We start from the raw sequence: 22,873 nt of genomic DNA on the forward strand, positions 1-22,873 counted from the left end.
CCAGATCAGTGTTACTGGACAGGAAAAAATATAGAGTGTTAATTCAGACTTTGAAGGACATGAACATTAGGTACAGATGGGAGTTACCGGAAGGAGTGTCCTTTGAGTTTGGAGGAGTTAAAAAGCGTATCAGATCTGAGCGGGAGATGGAGAGATTTATTAAGGACAATGAAAAAGACTTACCAACAAAACCATGAATATGGAGTGTAAAGTATTATCTTGGAATGTAAATGGACTAAACTCACCGAATAAGAGAAAAAATATTTTTCATTGGCTACTAAAACAAAAATGTGATATTGTTTGTTTGCAGGAGACCCATATTAGAAAACAGGATGTAAAATATTTAAAATCTGGAAAATTGGGCAAAGAATTTGTAGCGGCTTCCAACAAGAAAAAAAGAGGAGTGGTGTTGTATATAAAAGAGGAGCTGCAGCCAAAATTTGTTATGAGAGATGCGGAAGCTAGATTCGTAGCAGTGGAATGTAATTGGAACTTAAAGAGAGTGTTGGTAGTCGGACTTTATGCACCTAACGGTGCAAAGGAAAGTTTCTTTGAGGACTTAAGGAAGCATTTAGACGATTTTGTATATGACCAGATAATTCTTGCTGGAGATTTCAATGGAGTGACAGATTTGGAACTAGACAAAAAGACTACAAAAGCACAAAAGAAAAGAGGATTATTGCCAAAGCCTTTTTTTGAGTTGATTCAACAAGAGACTCTCGAAGACGTATGGAGGAGAGAATATCCTAAAACCAGACAGTTTACTTTTTATTCTGCAAGGCATCTTACATTATCAAGAATTGATATGATCTGGGCCTCAAAGGACTTAGCGTTATGGACTAAGGAGGTAGAAATAATGCCGATGGTAGGCTCAGATCACAACCCAATTATGTGGAAATTTGGAAAAAGGAGAAAAAGGAAAGCCTGGAGAATAAATGAGGACTTGTTACAGGAGAGTGAGAATATGGAAACATTGAGAAGAGAGACTAAGTTTTTTATACAATACAACGTGAATAAAGAAGTACCAACCAATAAAGTTTGGGATGCGTACAAGGCGGTTGTAAGGGGCATACTAATGGACTTAAATGGCAGAGCAAGAAAAAAGAAAGAGGAGAAAAGACAAGAGATTGAGGAGAAAATAAAAGCCAAAGAAGTACAGTTAAAAAAGAGACCAGGGAAAAAGAAAATATATCAGGAAATCAAAATTCTTCAAGAACAGTTAACAGCAATGAGTAATAAAGAATTGGAGTGGAACCTTAAAAGGCTGAATCAAAAAGCGTTTGAGGGTGCTAATAAACCTGGGAAATATTTGGCATGGCAATTGAAGAAGAAAAGGGAAAAGAAAATAATAAATAAAATTTGTGAAGAAGATAAAACGTACTTGGAACAGACTACCATTAGTAGAGCCTTTTATAAATTCTATGCTAAGCTGTATAATAAAAAAGAAGTAAACAAAGAATCAATAGCATCATATCTGGAGAAAACCAAACTTCCAGAAATCTCGGAAGCTTGTGGAGAAATAAGTTGAACAGTGAAGTAACTGACGAGGAAATAAGTAAGGCAATACAATCCGCAAATCTAGGAAAGGCGCCAGGGCCAGATGGACTTACGGCTAAATTTTATAAGACAATGGCCAATGAACTGGCACCATTCCTAAAAGAGGTGATGAATGGAGCTTTTAGGGATCAAAGGATTCCAGATACTTGGAGTGAAGCGAATATATCATTGATCCCAAAAGAGGGCCAAGACCTGACCAACGTGAAAAATTACAGACCTATATCACTACTTAACAATGACTATAAAATTTTTGCGAAGATATTGGCGGAGAGATTGAAGGGGTGGCTCTCGGAAGTCATAGAGGAGGAACAAGCAGGCTTTTTGCCAGACAGACAAATAAGAGACAACTTAAGGACAGTGATCAATGCTATTGAATACTATGACAAGCGTTGTGACAAAGAGGTTGGTTTCTTCTTTGTAGACGCTGAAAAAGCGTTTGACAATTTAAACTGGGATTTTATGTTTGCCACTATGGAAAAGCTACAATTGGGAGAAAGATTTGTCAGAGCAATCAAGGAAATCTATAGAGACCAGACTGCAGCAATTGTAGTGAATGATGAACTGACCAAGAAATTGACGATTAGTAAAGGAACAAGACAAGGTTGCCCGTTATCTCCATTGTTGTTCATTTTAGTATTGGAGATTCTGATGATACAAATCCGACAAGATGAGGAAATACGAGGAATAAAAATAAAGGACTATTCATATAAGGTCAGAGCATTTGCAGACGACATAATGTTAATCGTAGAAGACCCACTGGAGAACATGCCAAAAGTGATAGACAAGATTAAGGAGTTTGGAGACTTGGCAGGTTTCTTCATTAACAAAAAGAAGTCAAAGATATTATGCAAAAACATGACTAAGCAGAAACAACAATTGTTAATGGAAACAACGGATGGTGAAGTAACTAGTAAGGTGAAATACTTGGGAGTTGAGCTGACTGCAAAAAATATAGATTTGTTCAAGAATAACTATGAAAAATTATGGACTCAGATAGAGAGAGACTTGATTAAATGGAATAGATTGAACCTGTCATGGCTGGGCAGGATTGCAGCAGTTAAGATGAATGTGTTACCAAGAGTAATGTTTTTGCTACAGACAATACCAATCATCAGAGACTCTAAACAATTTGAAAAATGGCAGAGGAAAATATCAGATTTTGTTTGGGCAGGCAAGAAGCCTCGAGTGAAAGTAAAAGTTTTACAAGATGCAAAGGAGAGAGGCGGAATGCAACTGCCCAATCTGAGACTTTACCACGATGCAATCTGCCTAGTTTGGCTAAAAGAGTGGATGACATTAAAGAATAAGAAACTATTAGCCCTAGAAGGATATAAAAAAATTTTTGGATGGCACGCATACCTATGGCATGACAAAGTAAAGGTCAACTCGATGTTCCTGCATCATTTTGTAAGGAGAAGTCTATATACAATCTGGAAGAAGTACAGAACTTACCTACAAGAAGGAACCCCCCTGTGGGTGGTTCCATATGAGGTGATAGATCCAAGAGCTGTGGATAATGAACAACAACGTTTAACGTACAAAGAAATAACCAAGATTGAAGTATCTAAACTTAGAATAAAGACGCAAGAGGAACTATCACCTAACTATGATTGGTTCCAGTATAGACAGATTAGAGACTTATATAACTCGGACTTTGCAAAAGGGGGCATACGAACAGAGAACTCGGAACTAGAGCAGACCCTTCTTAAAGAAGACAAGAAAAGAATATCCAAGGTATACCAAGTATTGTTGAAATGGTATACTGAGGATGAGATAGTTAAAACACAGATGGTGAAATGGGCTATAAATTTTAATAAAGAAATAACAATGGAGGCATGGGAATACTTGTGGAAAACTACAATGAAGACAACGACATGTATTAATATTAAAGAGAACATTTTCAAAATGATCTATCGTTGGTACATGACACCAAAGAAGATTGCACTAGGGAACTTGAATACTTCTAATAAATGCTGGAAATGTAAGAAACATGAGGGTTCTATCATATGTGGTGGTCGTGTGAGGTAGCAAAGCAGTTCTGGGGGGAAATAATAAGAGAAATGAGTGAAATTTTACAGTTTCAAATAAATAAAAACCCAGAACTCCTGCTACTAAACTTGGGAATGGAGGGAATTCCAGCTCATCATAGGACGTTGATTTTTTATATGACTGCAGCAGCTAGACTTTTGTATGCGCAGAAATGGAAAGTACAAGAAGTGCCAACTATGGAAGATTGGATCTACAAATTGCTGTACATGGCTGAAATGGATAAGATGACAAGAAAACTGAGAGATCTGGACTCAGGGCAGTTTAACACAGACTGGGAGAAGCTGAAACAATATCTGGAGAAGAAATGGGAGGTGGGAGGAAAACTGTGGCAGTTTGAGAACTACTGAAGTATAATAAAAGTATAAAAGAGAGGGGTGACTTTACCGGGGGGGGAAGAGAAATGTGAATTTATAAGCAGTTAGATTAATAGATTGATATATATATAGATATGTATAGGTTAACTGATAGAACATTGATAGAGAATAATTAATGATAAGGTTTAAACATGAGGATTGAGTAACTAACAATATTTTCTTTCTTTGATAAGATTTATATGCACCAAACTGAATGTACAGAAGAGTTAAATTGATTGATTATGCGAGGAGCTATATAGAATTACCATAAAAAGTTGAAATGAGTAATATATAGAGAACAAATCAAATTGTTTGATTTAAATGTGGGAAATTTTTATGGTTTATGATATATAGGTTAATATAGAAATATTCAAAACTGGAAAATGGGATAAATTGTTTATCTAAAGACGTATAACTGGGGTGTATAATAAGTAAAGGAGTTAAAGATGTACTGCTTAATATAATGGAGAATGTATATCTGTTTTAGACAGAGGAATTTAATAGAAGTAAGGGAAAAGGGACAGAGGGTGGGAAAGCTGTTGGAAGTCAACAAAAGGGGGGGAAAGGGTGGGGGTTAGAAACGAAAAATTAGGGGAAAATTGACTGTAATGTAAAAATAAAAATGTTCTAACCCAATAAAAATTTTTCAAAAAAAAAAAAAGTCCCAATCGACTTATATTGACCCTGTCAAAGGGTTTTCATGGTAAGTGAGGAGTAGAAGTGGTTTGCAATTGCTTGCCTCTGCATAGCAACCCTGAACTTTCTTGGTGGTCTCCTATCCAAGTATTGATGAAGCCAACCCTGCTTAGCTTCCAAGATCTGACGAGATCGCCTTCCTGGCCCTAGTCCTAACATGGAGGTTTCTTAATGATTGTAGACATTAACTGCTAGAAACCAGAAGACATCTCAGAAATAATGGACTGAATATCACCTAAAATGTCCATGCAAGGGGGGCTGAGCAATTTCACTGACCCCCATCCCCACCCCACACAGCAGACCTCTGTCTTCTCCCAAGCTATTCCCAGAGATCCCCATTCCCCAAAAGCAGCATTTGGAGAGGGATTTGGGGCTGCAGTGGGATGGGGCGGCAGAGACACTGCATTTCTGTGTACAGAAATCCTGACATCTGTGGAAAATAAGTCAGGGTTCCAGGTTATTGGGCACAATCTGGTGGTGGAATGTGCTGTCAAGTTACACCTGATTTATGGCAACCCCACAGGGTTTTCAAGGCAAGAGACTAACAGGGGTAGTTTGCATTGCCTATCTCTGTGTAGCAACCCTGGTCTTCGTTGGAGGCCTCCCATCTAATTACTAACCAAGGCCAACCCTGCTTTGCTGCCAAGAGCTGAAAGGACTGGCTTAGCCTGGACCATCCAGGTCAGTTGAGTACAATTTAGGTCCATTTAAATCAATGGTAGCTGAACTGTAGCCAGCGCCGGATCTAGGGTTGCCCGTGCCTGCGGCAACCCTCAGCCGGCCACCTTGCGCGCATGCTGTGTGCACCCCCCCCCGCGTGATGATGTCACTTTGGTGATATCATCACGCAGGGCGGAACGGAGGCAGTGTGCGGGGCTGGGAAGCCACCCGCGCCATTCACCTCCCCGAAGGCGAATGGCACGGGCGGCCTTGCAGCCCCCCCCCCCGCTGCTTTCGCCTGCCCTGCAGGACAGGGGGCGGCTGGCTTGTTGCGCACCCCCTGCCCTGCAGGGCAGGCAAAAGCAGCGCGGGGGGCTGCAAGGCCGCCCGCGCCATTCGCCTGCCCCGCAGGACAGGGGGCGGCCGGCTTGTTGCGCACCCCCTGCCCTGCAGGGCAGGCAAAAGCAGCGCGGGGGGCTGCAAGGCCGCCCGCGCCATTCGCCTGCCCCACAGGACAGGGGGCGGCCAGCTTGCCGTGCACCCCCTGCCCTGCAGGGCAGGCAAAAGGCAGCACGGCCACCTGCGCCATTCGCCTGCCCAGTAGGACAGGGGGCGGCCGCCTGCCCCGTCCTGTGGGGCAGGCGATGGTGCGGGCGGCCCTGCAGCCCCCATGCTGCCTTTTGCCTGCCCTGCAGGACAGGGGGTGCGCGGCAAGCCGGCTGCCCCCTGTCCTGCAGGGCAGGTGAAAGGCAGCGGGGGGGGCCTGCAAGGCTGCCTGCGCTGCTACCTGCGCCATCTGGCAGCTGCTCCCGGCGCCCCCTCCCTGGTGGCACCGGAGGCAGACTACCCCCCTGCCCCCCCTCGATCCGTCCCTGAGTGTAGCCCCGGTGGCCTCTTAGAAAAACTACTGTTTTCTAAAAAGGGATACATTATTAAATATTGCAGTTAATCTAGTGACTTGTAATATACTATTCAGCAAAGTCTGAAATTTTCCTCCAGACTTACGAGCCTTTCTCCAACAAAAGGTTCTTTCTCCCTCAGAAGAACCACTTCCATCTCAGGAAGTCTCCTTGTACTTTAAAAAAAATTCAAACTTTGCTGAACAGAGGGGTAGGATACAAGCCAATACTTACTGCCGGAAGTGTTATGTAGTTAGTATCCCTCCCAACACATTCAACATAAAATGAGAAAATGTCTGCTGAAACATGTAAGCAGATGTAAATATTTGGGACTTGTTATTTATTGAGGTAAGGCGTCAGCTACCATTCAGAGAAAGCAAAACAAAGCATAGGGAAACAGATTTTCTAAGCATATAAATAGCAAGGAGGACTCTAAAGCACAGCTACCCTTAAAACAATGAGTACACACACGCATACATACACACACTTACAGAGGATATCCCATATAGGAAAAAAAGAAGAAATATCACAAAGCTGCTACTTTTGGGAAAGAGTGAAGAGAATGTTGCAATGATCGACATGAGAAGGGACATGACAAATATCAGACTGGTGTACAGTAGGACCCAAGAAAGCCTAGAAAAAGAAAAAAAAACATAATGAAGGTTCATGAATTCTTAATAACTAATGACATCATCTGTAATAACGTTCTTTGAGTGTTCATCTGTGCCCTCTCACCATTGGTTTCTGAGTCTGCACAGGACCCGTTCTGGATATTTAGCTAAGCTGGTGCTCTCTGCCTACAAGACCCTCTGAGATTTCTCTGAGCACCTTTGCATTCAGTTCCTTCCGATCCACAACAGAGGTACCAGCAGCAGAAAGGGAGGGCGTGCCGTTTAACCACTCAGAGGACCACTTGAAGAATATTAATACAAGTAAGCAACTTGTTTTTCTTTTTTGCGGCTTCTCTGTAGTCCAACAATTGAGTGACTGGCCAATTGACACAGCAGATACTGGATGGTGGAGGCATCGTTCAAGGAGGCTCTGTGGAACGATTCTACCAAACACAGCATCACCACGAAACTTCGTAATGGGTACATTTCGCTTAATAAATATGGGGAAAGCTCGTCTTGCATTCTTGTACAATGCATATCGGGGCATTTCTCGAAAATGAGGCTGAAGAAACCACGTCACCCAATCAGTAGAGTTACCTGATGGTACTAGAAATGGCACAACAGAGTGGCGTCAAAACTGTGGCATTCACTCCCCGGGGAGATTATAGTCTGTCCCTCTAGGTGAAGACTTTTCTGTTTCAACTGGAGTTCCTTTATTGATACTTTCTTTTCGTTTTAATTGCTTATTTTGTATATATGTACTGTTTTTAAAGATATTTTTAACTGTTTGCTGCCTTAAAGACTCGAATTGGGTGGAAAGGTAGGAAATAAAGGTTTTAAATAAATAAAAAGCTTGTGCCTCAAAATTAGTGTTAAAGCTTCTCGAGGAAACTGTGTCTAAAGGTCTGATATCTGTAAAGATTCTTCTCTAACGGTATTTAGGAAACAACTCTGCTTTTGAGAACCTTTCGTGAATGTCTAATGTTCTGGATGGACATTTGTCCATCTTTCATTTGTTTGGGACAGTTAATTTCTATTATGGAGAAATATTTCGTAATCTGTTGATAAAAGTCATGGGCAGAAATTGGGGGGGGGAGAGTATAAAGGTTTTAAATAAATATAAGCTCAAGCCTCTGGAGTACTGATTCAGACTGTATCAGTCTCCTACTGGGGAGAAGAGAGCAGACATCAGGATCAAAGTGTGGCTCTCGTGGAGCTGACTTTACCTAAGCAGGTACGGGCGGTGCCTCTTCATATGGCAAATTCATGTTCACATCTGAGACTAGTTCTGAGGCTTGAATATTGGCCATTTCTGATACATCATCATCATCATCATCATCATCACAACATTCGATTTATATACCACCCTTCAGGACGACTTATTGCCCACTCAGAGCAGTTTACAAAGTATGTTATTATTATCCCCACAACCACCACCCTGTGAGGTGGGTGGGGCTGAGAGAGCTCTGGAAGAGCTGGGACTGACCAAGCTGGCTTCAAGTGGAGAAGTGGGGAATTAAACCCAGCTCTCCAGATTAGAGTCCCGCGCTCTTAACCACTACACCAAACTGGCTCTCATCTCTTGGTAGCTCCTCAGGAAAAGGGTATGTGTCATTTTCTCACTCTTTAGCCCTGTTTTTGGTCTCTGCCAGTGTGCCAGAGTGTTTGACTTATGAAGTACTGAAGCCAATATTTCAAGGTCAGGATCAACACTAAAGTGGTCGGAGAGGCCTCATTCAGGAAAAGTAAACATGAATCATGGCTGCTCAGGGGGACCTCATCACCACCATAGGCATGGTAATTTTTAAAAGTATACCATACCACTAAGGTATGGGGGAGAACACTGGAAAAACAGGACCTAATCAAATTTAGCTAAATAACACAGAACATAATAAAAGAAAAGCACAACACTGGTTAAAAACTAAGTTCTTTTCCCCTCTGAGAATCCCCTCACTGATTCTGTCTAACCAGCAGAGTTTAAAATCATTTGGGATTTTCCCTGCCCAGACATACAGCCGAAAGGAAAAAAACTTCTGGTAGTTAAGAACATGGTTCGGATGAGAACGGAGGTGGGCGACGACGCAAGCATTTGGTCTACTAGAGCTGATAATATACCATGTCAACCTTCTGTGGATATCAGGCCTCTGATAGATCCTACTACTTCCTCTCCCCACAGAAGGAAGTAAGTCAAGTCTGTAGCAAGTAAGCAGCTGAATAGCCCTTCTTCGTTGAGGGGCACTATAAAGCATTTTGAAAGGGATTTACTAGCTTCTTTTGGAGCACTGCCCATCTATGAGCAAGATATTACGCTCAAGAGGTTACAGTCACTTATTCATGCCTTAGGTAAAGGTAAAGGTAGTACCCTGTGCAAGCACCGAGTCATTACTGTCTTTGAGTCAGTGCTTAGGCAGAGATTATGGAACACACTGAAGAAATTGTCTATTTACAAGAGTCATTTATTTCTGATTCAACAACTACATGATCAGATTGCAGCTCAAGAAAGATCTGGTCCATCTAGGGATCCCAGGTCTCGTGGGATTGGCGGGGGTGGGGGTGGGGTTAGGGAGAAGGCAAGGAATAGGCCTCCCAGGGATGCTCCTGAGGCAGCACGACAACATCACTCCCATGAGTAACAGCATTGCACCGTCCTGGGAGCACACAGGCTTTGTAACAGGCCAATTTGGGCTTAGACTGAAGTGATTCCTCTGAGGATTGCACTGTATGAGTAGTAGTGAATTGAGTAAGTTAATCAAAATATGTTTGAGGAATCCTGATTATAATAGCAAGTTGGTTAAAGCTCTCAGAGCATACCCTTCTCTTTCAATTGTTATCCCTCCTCCAATGAAAATGCCAAATTATTTGTTTGAGTTAACCCTCCCAAAGTTTAGAAGGGCATTTTTGCGTGTGCGTTTGAACGCCTCGCCATTGGCAGTGTTCCATATTCTAACAGATTTGTGGATGTAGTAACTAACTAAATCGATACTACAGATCATATTCTTTTGGAGTGTTCTGAATTTTTAGATTAGAGATCTAAACTTATTCTTCCTCTGTTTAAGCAGGGTTTTATTTCTCTTGAAGCTAATCTTCTAGGCTATTAAGAGATGAAGATAAACAAGTAACTTTGTGTGTGGCTAAATTTTTGGCAGCTGTAGTAAAATCGCATTGTAACTCTGGCAGTGAACTCTGGGTTTCCCTTTAGTAGGTGATGGTTTGCGTGAAAACAGTAACTAAGAAGAAACATTTGTAACAACTGGAAGGGTTAACCCTACAGCTGGCAGCTTACAGACATAAATGTTCTCATAGGTTAGAAGAAAATCAGTTCAGCCTCCAAAACTACAGGTGCCACACTCCTTTACTACTCAAAAAGCACTGTAAAATTACTGTGATTGCTAACCTACATTCATTAGTGCACCCTTCCAAGTGAAATTCAGTAGCAGTATATGGATAGAATACAGCCAGGAGCCATTCTGTATGTAGCGGAGTTGTTGGGGAAAAGCTGAATTTCACTGGAAACATTTCCTTTCCTGCCTTAGAAGCCATGTCACCTCTACAGCATTTATCAGAACCAAGAGCGAGGAATTCTCTTCAGCCTCCTCTAAGGATAATTCTACTAGCCGGTGGCCTGATGGCAAATGGCCAAGGCAACAGCATGTGATTGTAGCACTGATTATGGGCCTGTATAGCTGCAGCACCAAGCACATGCTCTTCAGCTGCTTTTCCTTGTTGAGGCCAGGCCATAGTATCCCAAGGGGAACCTTCTGAATAAAAGGCCAGTGCAAGAAAGGACTGAATAAGTCCCTTATTCCTGGTCTCATTTCTGGTTCGCTCTCTTCTTCCACAGTGCTAACACTCTCAGTCTTTATTATTAATTATTGTCAGGCTCTGAAAAAGTAGAGTACCAAAGGGGATCTGCCTAGCATTACCAGGTCACTCGGGGGGGCCAAAGTGGGGGTGCAGGGGGCTGAGGGGCGGTGGAGTATGCACCAGAAAAGGAGGGGGGGGGCTGTGGCTCTCCAAACAGGCGATTTCAGTGTGACCTGTAGCCCCCCTCCCTTTCATGTCAGAAAATGACATCATTTAGCCAAAAGCATCCACAGAGGCACAGCAGGCTACAAAATTAGCAACTGAGTGAGGGACAGACAGAAGATACGATCCTTCATGCTGCGAGATCCATTGCTGGCTAAAATGGAGAAGGGAGAGAATGTGGGCAGGCTACCTTGGTTCCCAGTGAGGAGAAAAATGGGGTATAAATGAAGTAAATAAATAAATAAAATATGTTAGATGGTCTATGAAGGGTATAATGTTAGTATGGGAACTTGGTGTGCATATTTAGAATATACTTGTTATTGCATTTAAGACACTCAAAAATATACAGCTGTGATAGCCTAAATGATTTTACGCATGGATCGCAAAGCACTACGGAATACGTGGTGACGTTTTCAAAACTTCGGCAGCAAACGGGAGCCAAGCAGCTCCATTTTCAAGGCATTTAATGCTGAGAGACAGAGCCTTGCCCATCCATTTTTAAAGCAGAGTTAGAAGATGTTCACAGTGTGAAAACGTAATTATGAGTGACTCCGCACACGTTGGATAATGCACTTCCAATCCTCTTTATAGATCATTTGGAACGGATTTTTTTGTGCGCGGAACAAAAAATCCACCTTGAACGATTGATGAAGTGCATTGAAAGTGCATTATCCAATGTGTGTGGAGTATGTTAGCACTGGGCTCACTACTAAGAAACTCAGTACTTTGTGCCTTCCTGGTTAAAGACAAAGGATCTTTCCCCGTGCTAAATGCCCTCATCCCGTTAACCAGCTATCTTAGAATTTATTTTTCTGGCTGCTGTTAACTGCCCTTTGATATATCATCCCTAATACTTTGTGCTTCAATTACAAGTTCTGTGGGACACACAGTTCCTGATACATTTTAATCAAAAGCACATACCTCTGTGACCCGTTTATGAGAAGTGCACACAACATTATAGACTCAAGTAGACTTAGCCAAATGCTAAAATGCATTTAGAAACTTTAACTAATAAATATGTTTGATTCATGTTTTAATAGTTAGTAGAAGTCCCCCCTAGTTTAAATCTATTTCCTTTTTGGCTTGACTTGGCTGAGAAATCGAAATTAACTTGAAGAATGTAATTGCTCTACTAAGTGCCTGGCTAGTGTCAATTGATAAGATAATAGGCACTAGGGCTCCGGGGCAGCAACTAGCCTGTGAAGATAACAGGCTTGACTTCAAGGCCCTGAGCAATAGATAATGCATACCCTGTCAGGAATGAGGTACCTCTAGTTGAAGAAGAAGTGATATCTAAAACCCCCATTCAGGGGATCATCAGAGAATGTCTTCTCCATCACCACACAGACAGATTTACAATAGGACCTTGTTTTGGTTAACATCTGCAAGAGGATGGGAACAAGTAAACACTGGCCTTGAAGATGGCACATATCCGCTGAATGGTTACTTTTACTGCTGTTAAAGGTGCCAAGGGGAGAACTGTGTGTTCTTTGATATTATAAACAAATGTTAATTTGTGAAAGGACAACCCAAAAGCTGTAATTATCCAATGGAACTCTGCCAGATCACATGGATACTACCTGTTCAGCCAATAAGGTCTCTTTTGTATAATTCTTGCTTATGTCATGAAAGGTATAAGACCCTAGGTCAAAAGCCTAGACCCCTCGAAGAACTGTTTGGCTTGGGGGGGGGCTTTATCCTCTGTATCCCACTCCCTCCCTGTTTATCAATACACATTTATTTCAGTTACTCCACAGGACTTCTCTGCGTGTTCCTTAATTGGGCTAGGGATACATTGGTCCACTGTTTGCATTGAACATTCTTAATGACGGGATTAGCCTATAAAGGATCTTTCCCCCACCATTTTACTAACTGAGGAAAATATGACATAGCTACAAGAACCTAAACTTATAGGCTGGCTTTACTTAACTGAGCACTTTAGGTTAAATGGAGAAAGCTATTCGAACAAGAGACTGGTGGCCAAAACATCTTATGTTAAGTCATCCTTAAAGTAAGACTAAAACATTATGCACCTCTTCTCTCTAGATAGCAAGACAATATACCATCTGTTCTACTTACAACACCAAAGAAATAAAGAGACCATTCTCACATACCAAAAAGCAGTGTCATGAAGACCCATTATCATTAAAAATTCCTTCAACTTCTTCTCCTTCTCTGCTACAATATGAGTTGCCAAATAACAGCCAAAGGGTGAAAATGCAATTACTAGATAAATTAAAATGATTGCACGAGGAAAGCTATCTATTTCCATAATGGCAGACTCTCCCATCATGACAGCTTTTGTAAGATCCAGTTCTTCCAAAACCGAACGATTAGTCTTCAACTAAGAGAAAGAGGGAAATGTTAAAATCAGTTTCTCAAAGATTCCTTTAAACGCACTGGCAGCCAAGAATATTCAAGCAAAAGCAATTCTAGATTATGCCTTAAATTGCCATGGCAAAGCACTGCTACAATATGAGTTGCCAAATAACAACATTTTACAATTATTTTTGAACTATCGCGTTCCTAAGTTTAGGATAATCCTGCTCTATTGTTTCAAAGTTGTTTACTGCTGTTAACGTTTATATTTTGGAGTTTGTGACTTTGGATTCAGTATTTTATTATTTTTTTTGTTTCTTGTACTTGCTAACTTGTGATGGGCTTTGTTCAAAAACATTAAAGAGTTTCTGACTTTCAAATCATTAGCCTCCAACTAATAAAAAGAAGGTAACAAAATCAGTTTCCATACTACTGCTATTTTATTAGTTCATTTTAATTTCTAAAATAATTAACTTAAATATACAAACGCCTATTTTTAGCCTACCTTATTTCTAAATCCCAGTGACAGACATGGGTGGCTTACACAAAATTTCTGAGTTTATGGACTCACACATACAGATTGCCATTTATAATTTCTTGCTTTATCCAGCTTTCTGGATTTTCCAAAAATGGATTTTGCAATCCATAGATGTGTCATAGCATTCAGAAAACCCGTTCAACATCCTAAAATCCACTTCAACAATCAATTATTTTACTTGATAAGACTGGCAATGTTCACCATTCAAAATTAAACAATACTCAAGTACTCATCAACTGGAAGCCTCAATTTCTTAGAATCCTGGAATGTTTGAAAGAGTGATTGATTTCATTATTATTATTAACTAGTTAAAATAATTGAATAAATGGTTCAGTAAGGTGCTTTAATAAAGGAGAAAGGACTATGGAGTATATTACTGCATATAGTATACATAGAGTACACTATGTATTATTGTGCTCCCACACCATTGTCTTCTACTTATGTAATATCATCTTCTGCACTGTTTAATATCTCATGTCTAATATGATTCCTGTAATCTTAATCCTACTTCCTCTTGACCACACTGGCTTACACTATGTAATCCGCCTTGAGCCTCAGTGAGAAAAGTTCAATACAAATGCAATATAGATAAATAGCTTGAAATCCAGATACCAGAACACAAAGAAAGCTATAATTATTTCTATAGTCACTTAGTCAGCTCAAATTTCAGATAGCTACAAGGATTTCTGGTACTTTTTGCCATAGAGAACACAAAAGTCACAATTGGTAAATGTGTGTTTTGATATGTGAAGTTACACAATGGATATACCACAAAGATTGCCTGCAGATCTTTGGATGTGTATGCACAGTGCCCAATTGGCACAAAATGGAAAAGAAACATGTTTTATATCCTCTTAACAGCTGTATGGGTAAATTTTATGGAAACCACACATTTGGTCATGAAGCAAACATTTACTGCCATTTGTTGGCAAGGTCTTTTTAAAACAGAAGCCCATTTTTTAATTTTCTATACATAGCAAATAATGATTATTCAGGTTTTTTTCACATTCTGGTTATGATGTTTACCTGTATAATTGCTGCATCAATACACATCTGTAGAGCAGTAAATCCAGAGCGCAAGTACTTTTCAGCTTCACACATATTGGAAGGGCTTGAACAACTAGCTATGAAGTAATATTACAAAAGAAAAATTAACATATATTCAAGGTTTCGTTAACATTAAGTTCCTGCATAAGAAATTCTGATGCAAAATAATAATAATAATACCCCACACTTTTTCACTCCCACTGTTAACGCTGGTCAGGATCAGCAACTTGGGGTAAAGGTTTCTGTTATCTATCTCTCCATTGCTTTGTAATGATACTATATCCCTAAAACAAACCTCGTCTGGGGATGAAGAGTACCTCTTGATTGTTTCATTGGGCTTTCACTTGCTATGTGCTTTTTTTGGGGGGGGGGGTGTAGTATCTTTCCCCAGGATCAACTGCTGACTCTTGAACTTTTTTTGCAGTTTTCAGGTGAGCTTGGGAAGCCTGAGTAACATCAAAAAAGGATTGGGTGCCAGTTGGAACTTTATGAATTGTGTATTTGCTTTTTTTTTTAATCCAAATTTAATACAAGAAATGATAAACCCATACTGTACAAACAAGAAAGGGATTTAAGCCATAAAAGACATTATCAAAACCACTCTTGGCAAATTGTTAAAAACCCAAGAATTACAATAAATGAGCATTTTAACTTTGTTGCAAGGGGGGAATTACTTCTTTGGCATTTAAAACATCTAAAATTGGTTTCCAGATCTCATCGTATTCAAATAAAGGGACTGCCATATGCAAGTTCCCCAAAAACGGATTATGCATAATCCTACCCATCAGATATTGCTCCCAAATTTTCTGATACCATTTTTTTAGCAATGGGCCTTTGAGGGATTTCCAATTCCCAGCAATGACCAGACGAGCAGAGGCAACTAATATTGAGACAAGAGTTCTGGTATTCCTATCTAACACAGAGTTGGGCCAAAAATCCAATAGAAGAAATTCTGGGGAGTATGGATGAATTGTGTATTTGCTGATGTCTTTTGATGCTGGAAGATGGCACTGTGATTAGATTGTTTATTTTGTACTGATAATATAATCTACTCTCCTACCTAAAAGGCACTCAAAGCAGCTTCATTCGATCAGCAAAGAAACCAAAAATAAACAGCAGACACATGCTGAAATTTTTAAAAGCTTGCTACTGCAAGTCACTCCTATGACTGAAACTGTGGGGTACAACTAATCCAGATCTTGGCAGTCTGTGATCAGACATCAGGCTTCCCAATCAGGGCAAACAGCAATGCGGCAGGGAGGGGATTGCACTGGGAAAACAGCATGGGAGGAAAGGGTTGTATTCCTTCCTTCAGCATCAGAGTCCCACACATTTTCCTAAATTGCTAACAGGAATTTTGTCTAACCTGGCCCTAAAATCACAGAGTTTTTAATACTAATTTGTTCAAACTACAGTCAGGTGTGCTTAAACTCTGAACGCAGCTTGCAAGCACGTGCATGGCCTTAAGGAATATAGAAAACAGTCCTGTCTATTTCTATTAAACTGTTTTTATTTTGGTCATGAATTCTTCCAAGTCTTCAGCGCGAACTTGGTGACATGGGGCAAAACAAGCTCAACTTTCTAAATTCTTACCACAGGGATACCCAGTGTGGTTCCCTTGAGCACCATGGCACCCGTAGGGTTGCCAGGTCCCTATACCCTCCCAGTGGGGGGGGGACACCCAGTACTGACCAGGACCCTTCCCGCAGTCAGCACCATGAGATCACTTAGGGGCCCAAATCAGCCCTGTGCAAAGCGCGGAAGCACTCTTGCTGCCAATGCAAGGGCTTCACTTCTGGAAGTAACGTTGTTGCATCTGCCCGGGTGCATGTGCACTGAGAATGTGCCAATCACCAGGTGGCTTGAAACCAGGTTTGCCAGGTCCCTTGACTCTCCCAGCTTGTGCGATGACATCACTTATAGGAAGTAAAGTCATCGTGCAGGTCAAAGGGCGGCCTGGGAGCGCTCTTGTGCTCACCAAGGGGCTGGATCGGCCCGCTGGAGGACACAATTCGGCCCAAAACAGGCCTGCTGCTCAGTGTGATTTGGCCCGGATCGGGCTGGTGTGGGTGTGGGAGTGCTCCATGCTGCCCTGGGGAGCATGGCCCCCCACCGGCCAAGGAAGTGAGTGCGGGGGGGGGGGAGGGGAGCAAGGGGTCCCCTGCCCTGGGTGGGGGAATGCCACCCTCTACTTGAAACTTCATATATAAGAAAATATATAATTCATATATTGTTCATATATAAGAAAATATTTTAAAACAGTATGTTTATTTTAAAGGCAACCTGTTAAACAGATTGTCTGCGGAAACGTTGAAGAGTTACTGTTATGCATAACCTCACTCTCTGACATTTTGTAGTTGGCTCTGCCTCCTGTGGCTGCAATTTTGTGGCTGTGACCACCAACCTCTGTCAGAATTCTAAAGCTTCCTGCTAGCTCAAAAACGTTAGGGAGCCCTGTTTTAGCACATACACACTTGTATTCTTACCTCTTGATTCTATATAACTTGCAGATAATGGAATCACAGTAGGAGGAAATCTGAGACAGTAGGACATGGAATCTTTGAAAACTACCCCCACAAAGTTTGGGAGTCTGTGACGACTAGCCTTTTGCATTTCTTCCTCGGTGAAAAATTCTTCTGTAATGATTCCTGAAAAAGATTCAATTTACCTCAATTACTCTTATCTCTGTCAACAGTGGTGCAATACTAGATTTAGCTGCCCTCCTTGACTGCGGGCCCAAACTAGAGCACTTCTCTATTCATATGCATATGCAGGACTGAACATCTTCAGTTCCGCAGCTGTTTGGGAAACGCTGCATTGACAACAACACGTGATACCTATGTGAAAAGTATTGTGTTCTACTAACGGATACAGCTTTTGTTATATTTTGCAAGACAAAATAAAACAAAAATTTCTCTCCCTTTTCTTACAGTGCAATCCTAAATAGAGTTATTCCAGTCTAAGCCCATTGAAATCAATGGGCTTAGACTAAGGTAACTCTGTTTAGGACTGCACCGTTAAACAATGTAATTTTACGGATTAAGGTATAAAAGGGATTCAGTGTCCTGTTATTATTAGATACGTGGACAATATAGCCGAAATCTGAATACTAACATTTAAAATGTTAGTCTTTATAAAAAGAAGACACTAAGTATGCTTAGCCAGTCTGATGTCTGTATCTTCTAGATAAATAGAAGTAAAAAACAAGACTAGAAGCAGGAAGGTTCGCATACCTTCTGGGAAGTATTCTGAAGACATTTTGGTCATGATTTTTCTTGTGAATTCTGTCACCGGAGTGTAGCCGATGACAAACTGAGAGATTTTTGAGTTAGCCACAGAACCAAGATTATTATCTGTAACTTCATCATATTTCTTGCTTGGATACATCATACTCATCAATATTAGCCAAAATAAAAAGAAGATAGGAAGCAGAACTTCCTGCAAAGGAAATATACAAGTTAGCATGGGTAACAGTAAGAAAGAGCCATCTAAAGCTGCACTTTTACAGCTCGCCCCACTAAAGACAGTGGGCTTGAAATACGCGAGGAACAGGTTGATAGCATAACAGTAAGGCATAAATAAATAAGTTCTATTAGTGTTACTAAAGCACATTTCTACATAAACTACACAAAAGGCACTTCTGCTTACACAGGAGGATGTCACCATTTTACCCTAGGAAGAAAGTTGGTAAACATACTTCCAGCAATGATCAGAAATCCTTTTAAACATACATCAGAATCTTTGGATACAGCCTATTTTTTATTGCCAGACCCTCACAATATTAATCAAACTGTGTGCTGAGCCTTTCCTATCCATTTAAACATTTTCCAGTCCAGTCTTATGTTGAATTATTACAATCTCCATCCATTGATTTCAATGGACTTTGACCAGAGTAACTGCACAGGATTGCACTAAAAGTCACTATATTAAAGCCGCATAAATATTTTTACACTGTTTTAACACCATACTCATTAATATGCAAATCTATTATGACATTAAATTAAGAGAGGAAGGCAGCCTCCATTTTACGGTCCTTATTCTGGATTTATTCCTCTTTTTTTCTCTGGCATTAAACCACATTTGACTAAAATCATTACACTGTATTGCATGTATATGCCCACAATGCATCTCGATGTTTTTGCACACAAAGAAGTTCAATGTACACAAAAAAACCCCCCGCATGTGCATGGAAGCTCTTCTTCAATGCACTGCAGTATTTTCATCGTTCCCTGTGTACATCTGTCGAACACAAAGAGTTGACCACAGTAACTCAGGAAGAATAACCTGCCTGGGAGAGTCATGCACACACTGTTTGAGATTGTATAATCATGCAGATTATACTAAAATGGGTGCAATGCAACCCTAAAAACATTTTCCTGGGGAAAAGTCCCACAGAATAGGCCTTAGTAGGATTCTGAGTTGACGTGCTTACGATTCAAATTATGTATGGGATATAGCAAGAAAGTGGTTACTCTTTACACAGTCCCTCTTTTATAACAAGATGAGTTTGTATCGAAATGCCTGCAACATGCCGGGGAGGGTTCCTGGAAATCTATACTATACTTTGAAACCGCCCCAAGGCCAGCTTCCTGCTTTTCCCCTTTATATGTTGATATTAGTGTTTTTATTGTATGTTTTTATTCTATATATTGTGTTGTCATCCGCTCTGAGCCTGCTTGTGGGGAAAGTGGATTATAAATCAAATCAAATAATAAATAAATAAAATCTATGGTAGACAATAGGGCTTTAGAATCATAGAATCATAGAGTTGGAAGGGGGCATACAGACCTTCTAGTCCAACCCCCTGCCCAGTGCAGGATCAGCCTAAAGCATCTCTGACAATATTCATCCAGCCTCTTCTTGAAAACTGCCAGTGAGGGGGAGCTCACCGCCTCCCTAGGCAGCTGATTCCACCTTTGAACTACTCTGACTGTGAAAAAACATTTCCTAATATTTTCCTAATATTTCCTTTAATGGTATTAGGATGGACTTTGTACTGTAAACTGTTAAACATCTGGCCTAAAACTAGGGCAAATTAATTCTCTCCCCTCCCCGCCACAAAGAGGTTCACTACTCTGATTCTGCTGGCTCTAGGGTTGCCAACCAGCTTGGAGGGAAAAAATGTCCTGTCCCTTTAATGGGATGTTATTTACCAGGTGAGGTTATTTTCCTCCATGCCATGCAAAATTTCAACTGCTCACTTCCATACAGCAACACTCTGTTAAAAGGACAGGACATTTTTTTCCCCTCCAGGCAAGCTGAAAACTGGCCTCTGCAGCTATGAATAATTTATGCTAATAGTCCAAATCAAACTCAGGACCCCAGATGCCTGAATTTACAGAATTCACAGCATCATTTATTGATCTGCCCACAGGTAACTGAACACTGAGGAGATAAGGTAAGAGATCAGGGTACATCTTTTTCCTGTCCTTTGCTAGCACTTAATGGCATGATAAAGAATAAATCAGATAACTGCAACAGTCTTCACAGAATCAGAGAGTTGGAAGGGGCCAGACAGACCTAGTCCAACCTCCCACCCAATGCAGGATGAGCCTAAAGCATCTCTGACAAGTATTCATCCAGCCTCTTCTTGAAAACTGCCAGTGAAGGGGAGCTCACCACCTCCCTAGGCGGCTGATTCCACGTTTGAACTACTCTGACCATGAAACAATTTTTCCTAATATCCAGCCAGTACCTTTCTGCATGTAATTTAAGCCCGTTGCTTCGAGTCTTATCCTCTGCTGCCAACTGGAACACCTCCTTGCCCTCCTCCAAATGACAGCCTTTCAAATATTGAAAGAGAATCTGCTTGAATCTCCTCCTTCAATTAGGCAGCCTTCTCCACGAAGGCAGATGTAGACTCCCCTCCTACTTGCTCACACACTCATAAATACTAGCAGAGTGAGGATTAACTCACCTGAGCGCTGCTCTTCTTAGTCCTCCATTTAACAAGGCAGTTCTTATACAAAAGAGCTCGGGTTTGCCTCCATACTCCTACTTCTCTTGGCGCCTCCACGGACATTTTTTCATGCATAGCTTATTTAATGAGAAAACAAATTTGTAACGTGTCAAACACTAATATTGTTTTAAGAATTTAATAACGAGCAAACAGTTCCTACATAAGCTTCATAACAAGTAAATTAATTATACGAGGTTAACTTCAGAGAAGACCACCAGACAGAAGTAAATTTGCGTTTTAACATTTCACGTATCTTACTATATAATTGAGTAAGCGTGTTTCAGACAACTCATTTTATACCCTGGTGCACCACCAAGGGTGCTGCCACAGAGGAAAGCCCAGGTAGCTCACCATATCGCTCCAGAAAACATGCCATGGTGGGAAGCTCAGGCAGAGAACAAGAGCGGAGCAGGTGGCAATGCCCTCCCTACGCCTTAAACCAGCTAGTATTAGGTGCAGAGCAGGTGGCAATGCCCACTCCCTTCAGGCAGCTGGTATTAGGAGAAGAGCACGTAGCAATGCCCGCCCCCTGCCTTAATCCAGCTGATATTAGGAGTGAAGAAGGTAGCAATGCCCACCCCCTATGTTAACCCAGCAGATATTAGAAGCAGAGCAGGTGGCAATACCCGCCCCTCCTTCAGCCAGCTGGGATCAGGAGTGGAGCAGGTGGCAATGCCCACTTTCTGCCTTAACCCAGCTGTTATTAGGAGTGGTGCAGGTGGCAGTGCTGGCCCCCCACCTTAACCCAGTTGATATTAGGAGTGGAGAAGGTGGCAATGCCCCCTTCACACAGCTGGGATCAGGAGCAGAGCAGGTAAATATGCCCACTCTCCACCTTAACCCACCCAGTATTTGGAACGGAGCAGGTAGCAATGCCCATTCTCTGCCTTAACCAGCGGGCAGAGAAGGTGGCGGTGCTGGCCCACCACCTTAACCCAGCTGATACTAGGAGCAGAGCAGGTGGCAATGCCCGCCCCCTTCCTTAACACAGCCGGTAATAGGAGCAGAGCAGGTGGCAATGCCCACCCCCACCTTAACACAGCTGGTATTAGGAGCGGAGAAGGTGGCAATGCCCGCCCCCTTCCTTAACCCAGCTGGTATTAGGAGTGGAGCAGGTGGTAATGCCTGCCCCCATTAAGCCAGCTGGGATCAGGAGCGGAGCAGGTGACAATGCCCGCCCCACCTTAACCCAGCTGGTATTAGGAGTGGAGCAGGTGGCAATGCCAACCCCTCTTCACTCATGTGGGATCAGGAGCAGAGCAGATGGCAATGCCCACCCCACCCAGCTGGGATCAGGACTGGAGCAGGTGCCAGTGCCCGCCCAGTGCCTTCACCTGGGCGGGATCAAGCAATTCCCTTCTTCCATTCACTCAGCCAGGACAAGAAGTGGAGCAGGTGGAAATGCCCGCCTCCTTCTACCTACTGGAATAAAGTACTGAGCAGGCAGCATTGCCCACCCCATCTTCACCCTGTTGGAATCAGGAGCCAAGCAGGCAGCAATCTCTACCCCCCCCCTTCAACCTGCCGGAATCAGGAGCAGAGAAGGTAGCAATGCCCTCACCCCCCTCACCCAGTTGGCATCAGGAGTGGAGCGCGTAGCAAAGCCCACCGTCCACCTTCACCTGTCGGGATCAGGTGAGGAGCAGAAGGTAGTGCTCGCTCCTTCCTTCACCCAGCAAGGAACAGGTGGTAATGCCCCCCCCCTTCACCCAACTGGGATCAGGCTTGGAGCAGGCAGCAATGTCTGCCCCCCCCCTTTCACCTAGCCATAATCAGGTACAGAGCAGAAGGCAATGCCCATTTTCCCTTCACCCAGCTGGGATCAGGACTGGAACAGATGGCGATGCCCACCCCACTCCTTCACCGGCCGGGATCAGTGACTAAGGAGGAAGGAATGCCTGCCTGCCCGCTGTCCCCTTTCTAGAGCCCGTTGTATTTTTTCCCACAACGGGCTTTGTTTCTAGTAAATAAATAAATATTGGGATAGTGCACTTTGGATTTTCATTTGCTACCACCACCCTCAGCCTCTTTGAAACGAAAGCTGTCATGAGTTGCCAATTAAATTTTCTTTGGTGTGCATGGATTCTGAGGGTGTGTGAGAGAGCGCTTTTCAATGGCTCCTCCCAGCCTAACTGAGATGCAATTGTTCCATTCTCCTG

The 22,873-nt window shown here is 42.1% G+C and overlaps 1 protein-coding gene across 4 annotated transcripts in view; it reads right to left on the reverse strand.

The window, feature by feature from the left end:
- The window catches only part of ABCA5 (ATP binding cassette subfamily A member 5), a 98,205-nt gene that overhangs the window by 63,244 nt on the left and 12,088 nt on the right, over positions 1-22,873 (reverse strand). For all 4 annotated transcript variants that reach the window (XR_008596856.1, XM_054976907.1, XM_054976908.1 and 1 more), the window contains 6 exons: positions 20,673-20,791; positions 17,989-18,193; positions 17,242-17,403; positions 14,735-14,832; positions 12,966-13,195; positions 6,706-6,847 (listed from right to left, as the gene is read on the reverse strand). Coding sequence is in view for 3 of the 4 variants with exons in the window: in XM_054976907.1 (XP_054832882.1) it covers positions 6,706-6,847; positions 12,966-13,195; positions 14,735-14,832; positions 17,242-17,403; positions 17,989-18,193; positions 20,673-20,789 (954 nt within the window). In the remaining variant the exon portion in view is untranslated. The remainder of the gene's footprint in view (positions 1-6,705; positions 6,848-12,965; positions 13,196-14,734; positions 14,833-17,241; positions 17,404-17,988; positions 18,194-20,672; positions 20,792-22,873) is intronic.

The sequence above is a fragment of the Eublepharis macularius genome, chromosome 4 (assembly GCF_028583425.1).
Source record: "Eublepharis macularius isolate TG4126 chromosome 4, MPM_Emac_v1.0, whole genome shotgun sequence".
NCBI classification, from domain to species: Eukaryota; Metazoa; Chordata; class Lepidosauria; order Squamata; family Eublepharidae; genus Eublepharis; species Eublepharis macularius.